This window comes from Berghia stephanieae, chromosome 1, assembly GCF_034508935.2.
Source record: "Berghia stephanieae isolate SIO BIC M18660-M18661 chromosome 1, UCSD_Bste_1.3, whole genome shotgun sequence".
NCBI lineage: Eukaryota > Metazoa > Mollusca > Gastropoda > Nudibranchia > Aeolidiidae > Berghia > Berghia stephanieae.
Window position 1 is genome coordinate 145,724,416 of NC_088360.1, and position 4,808 is coordinate 145,729,223.

The 4,808-nt window shown below is 36.2% G+C and overlaps 1 protein-coding gene across 1 annotated transcript in view; it reads right to left on the bottom strand.

Annotated features, from left to right (window-relative positions):
* The window catches only part of LOC144963439 (E3 ubiquitin-protein ligase MIB1-like), a 240,398-nt gene extending 235,833 nt beyond the window's left edge, over positions 1 to 4,565 (bottom strand). Inside the window, exons 1-3 of the mRNA XM_078897502.1 lie at positions 3,923 to 4,565; positions 2,178 to 2,349; positions 277 to 421 (exon numbers count right to left, since the gene is read on the bottom strand). Of these exons, the coding sequence (XP_078753628.1) occupies positions 277 to 421; positions 2,178 to 2,349; positions 3,923 to 4,253 (648 nt within the window). The 5' untranslated portion in view covers positions 4,254 to 4,565. The remainder of the gene's footprint in view (positions 1 to 276; positions 422 to 2,177; positions 2,350 to 3,922) is intronic.
* Between the last annotated feature and the right edge of the window lie 243 nt (positions 4,566 to 4,808).

Below are 4,808 nucleotides of genomic sequence, written 5' to 3' on the forward strand. Positions count from 1 at the left end.
TGTTGTGAGGCATAAATTAACAAAAGAAAATAAAAAATTTGTAAACTTATTGCAGGCAATGAACAGTAAGTACCTCAGTTAGTCGAGCATACAACTCAATTATAAATGGACGTGACTCAAATTCAGATAGAATCAGTACCTGATTTTCTGACCCTTTAATACACACAACAGTGATAAGATGGCTGAGTCCATTTGATCTGCCAGAAAGCACTTTGCAAGGAAACAGTATCTGGCAAAGTTTCCTCCATAGACGTGACAATGTGACAGCAAGCTTACCTGGATCTCTGTTACTTTTCCTCTTCGACCATTCCCACCATCTTGGTCCTCCCACTGCCAATCAACGCCTCTCACAACACGAGCACCGGGAAATATTCCACGAGCTGTGATCTTCTTGCTCTTTCGCCGAGGTTCCAAGATAATCCTATATGAAAATAAATATCAGCAAGCAATTTAAATGATGTCGATTTTTTCTATTTCAAGCAATTTCTTTGTTAGTTTTGTTTTTTTGTTTTGATTTTTTTTTTTTTTTGGGGGGGGGGGGGAGTTTTTAGATGATATATAGCGCAATATCCACTAAACGTGCTTTACAAGGGGTTCCCGACCAACAGCAACACTAAAAATGTAGGATGAGACATGACGCCTGTTAGGCGAAATTACAATTTGTTTTTTTCAACAGAGACAACGTTGTAAATGGCCAGCTACTCATTTTACACCTGAGTATGGTGAGATAACGTGAGTAAAGTGCCTTTTTCAAGGGCTCAACTATGCGCTGAGCAAGGCCCAAACCCAGGACCCACCAATCCGAAAGCAAGTGTCATACCACAAGACCACATAGCCGTACATAGATAAGTTACGAAGGCCATGTAGTTATTTTTTCCTTGTTATTATTATTCTTTATTTAATATTTTTTTTAATGATTGAGCACGAATCCTCATACGGTGCTGCCAACCCTAGCACATGTATGTATGTACATTGGGAGCCAAAATGAGTAGGGTTTTGAAAAAGAAAAAGCATACAACCCTGAAAAAAACGATAATTTGCACTAATTCTGATGATGGGCAATTAGACCACACTTGTAATATTATAGACGATATTTAAATTAATGAATAAACTTACTAGACTTCCAAATTCCACATATCAAAAAAAAAATTGAGCTTTTATATAGCTTTTATATATCCACTAAACGTGCTCAAAGCGCTTTACAAGGGGTCCCTGGCCAACAGCAACACATAACATGTAGGACGAGACATGACGCCTGTCAGGCGATATTACAAATTTTTGGGACAGAGACAACGCTGTTAACGGCCAGGTACTCATTTTACACCTGAGTACAGTGACAGAATGTGAGTAAAGAGCCTTCTCCAAGGACTCAACTATGCGCCCAGTGAGGCTCGAACCCAGGACCTTCCGATCCGAAAGCGAGTGTCATACCACTAGACCACATAGCCGCACTAATCTGATATGACCCAGCCAGATATTATCGTATTCAACTCCCTATATGAATTCCCATATCAAAAAACAGATTAAAGTGTTAAAGTACACTGAGAGATTGTTAAATATGCCTTAATAATAAAAATTTAATCGTGTGTACAATCTTCATCAAAATGCTTACAATAAAGGAAAATGGGTAAGAATACATAAATTTTTCACACAAGGTTGGCACCACTGCTCATCCAATCAACAAAACAAATGTGACCCCCAATCTCAAAGCGGTAATATATGCTGGAATGATACTAGATGCTTGTAATTCACTTTATAGCGAAATAAACGAAACTTGGGGTCATTTTAAGCGCTTTGAGTTTCAAGAAAAGGCGCTACAGAAATATGCTTATTATTATTATTATGATTATTATTATTATTATTATTATAAAAAAAAAGAATCAGCCAAATACACACACATTATGACATGGAACTGTCAGGCATAACAAGTAAGTAAAAATTTTACTTTTCAAACACGCTTTGCCCGATGAGATGTGTTAGTTGCATCAGCTGAGCACTTTAGAGCAATGTGCTAATGGCAACACTTAACATTAACACATACAAGAAGAGACATGATGGCTGTAGTAAGACGCTGGTATAACAAATTTTCTTCATCAACAGAGATATCACTGATACACGGCAAAGTACACAGGAACCCTTCCTGCCTGTAGAGAAATAGAACGATCTTCTACACGCACCTCTCATTTCCTGGATTTGCAATACGGTAGAAGCGATGACGCAGACTGTGCTTATCCCCATGATAACACACAGAGCACAGGTCATAATTGGGACATTCTGCACACTTCCATCGAATTCCAAATATGGGTTGTTGTCTGCAAGTGTCACACATGGTGCCGTCGTGTTTCATTCCTGTGAAAATCATATAAAAATATAATTGGGAAATCAAGTTAGTTTTTAGTTGTAATCATCAGTGTAAATGTTGCTGCTCGAAGCTCGAAGAAATAAATAATAACGTGAAGAAACCAAAACGTGAAGAAACCAAAACGTGAAGAAACCAAAACGTGAAGAAACCAAAACGTGAAGAAACCAAAACGTGAAGAAACCAAAACGTGAAGAAACCAAAACATGAAGAAACCAAAACATGAAGAAACCAAAACATGAAGAAACCAAAACGTGAAGAAACCAAAACGTGCAAGGTGTTTACAATTGCATTCATCTTATTTCTTATGTGTTATGAATTTGAATTAACAGTTGATTCAATTTCGTTTTTGAAAAATCAAATTTGAATCAAAAAATTTCATGAAATTTGACTTGTTGTTTGTTTTCATGGACATAATAATAATAATAATAATAATAATAATAATAATAATAATAATAATAATAATAATAATAATAATAATAATATCAATACAGTCAAAACTGTCTTTGTGACCACCTCTACATAACTGCCAGCTCTGTTGACACCCTTGAGTTTTTTTCTCTATATAACGGAAACCTCCATGACGTGACCAAGACCATCTAAAGTTGTGATCACTTATTTGGGGAGACCTTCCCTTTTGTTTTTTTAAAAAGTCTCCCCCCTCCCAAACCCCCTACACTAGAACTTCTAGTAGGGGGTTTGGGAGGGGGGAGACTTTAAAAAAAAGTTTCCCCCCTCCCAAACCCCCTACTAGAACAAGAATACTTGGGATGTAGTAGCTTATGGAAGGTCTCCCACTATTTGAACTTCGCTGTCACTGGTCCCAGTCAATACCTTAAAGAGTTAACTATGATTCAACCTGACAAAAACCGACAACGATCAAATATTCATGGACGGAGAAGTCAAGACTGGACTCACTAAGTAAAATCCAATCCCAGTGAAGGCAATGACAGGCTTATTCGTTTTGCTGGTTATTTTCAGCTTTAATTTTTATCAATTTGCCACACTAAAAAAAAAGGTTGTAGAAATTGCAATTTGTGGAAATCATTTACATTGTACTTTATATGGTAGTATAATAATAATAATAATAATAATAATAATAATAATAATAATAATAATAATAATAATAATAATAACAATAATAATCAATGACTTTTGATAGGTTCCAATGCCTTGAATAACATGAGGCTAAGTTCGTGCACATGTGTAAGCAAGTATAAATGAAATAGTCATATAAATATAATATAATAAACGTCATTAGATATTACCATTGGGATTGCTTTTAATATTTAAAGATCTTCTTTCTTAATCCGTTACAGACTAATGAATTTAATATTTTTTAAAAATTAAAAAGCAAAGCTACACGAGTATGAGTTTGTTTGCACCCGATGGACGAGATGCATACCTTTCCTTCCTGGTATGATATATTGAGAAACTGAACAAGTCGATAGTTTTTTTCCACAAATTGGTTGATTGATATTTGGCCTAAACCGAATGACTAAATAGTAGTCTAGTAGTACTTAGTGACTTAGTACTTAGTGGTGTAAGTTGTAAGTTGCCTACCTGTGGGAGCAATGTCCATTACTCTCAGATCGTAAGCACCAGCACAACGATAATTAGCAGCCGTTCCATTATCCCAAACAACTACTACTTCTTCTGGAGACTCAAAGTTTCTGACAGTGCCGATGTGACCTTCTCCTCCATCCTGTTTCCCCCATTTCCAGTCAGGCCCTCTCACAACTCGAGCCCCGACACCTTCCATAACATTCACTCGGACACTCCTAGTGTTTGTATTACTCAGGGCACTTGTACTTGGGCCCTGACTTGGCCCTTGATCGAGAGCTAATACAGAAGACATTCCTGGCTCTGACCTTAAACTTTCCGAACGATTCATTTAATCTATCAGTAAGTCAAAATCAGTTTTAGTAAAGTTGAGAGTACAGTTGTTGTGTCTGTCTCTTCAGATTCCGACTCTCACTCAACTCACTCCCTCCACTCCAACAACTAGCAAAAAGTTGATACGACACAACCAATTGTGGTCAATTCTTTTTTTAATATCCACTAGATCCTATAAGATTTAGAAACACAATGGCATAGCTTATGTGTTTTAGCCCCTGAAGAGAACAAATCGGTTGAGAATACGGACTTCAAGTTACAAGCAAAAGAAAATGGAAAGAGATAGGATAGGTGAAGATTGTTTTTATTCGGGAAGGTTGTACTTCCGGTCTCTTCGTGAATTAAGATTTGGAAACTAATAAATTAATTCTCAGTATGGATTTTTTTTTTTAATAAATTGTTTTGTTTTTAATGGTTTTACGGCGCTTACAACACATTTAGGTAATATCAGCGCCAAAAAAGGGAAGAAAAAAAGTTCTAGAATATTAAATTATCTAAGAAAAAAGGAAGACAAATGAGTATTCGTTCAAATAGGGAACACATTATGTAGATT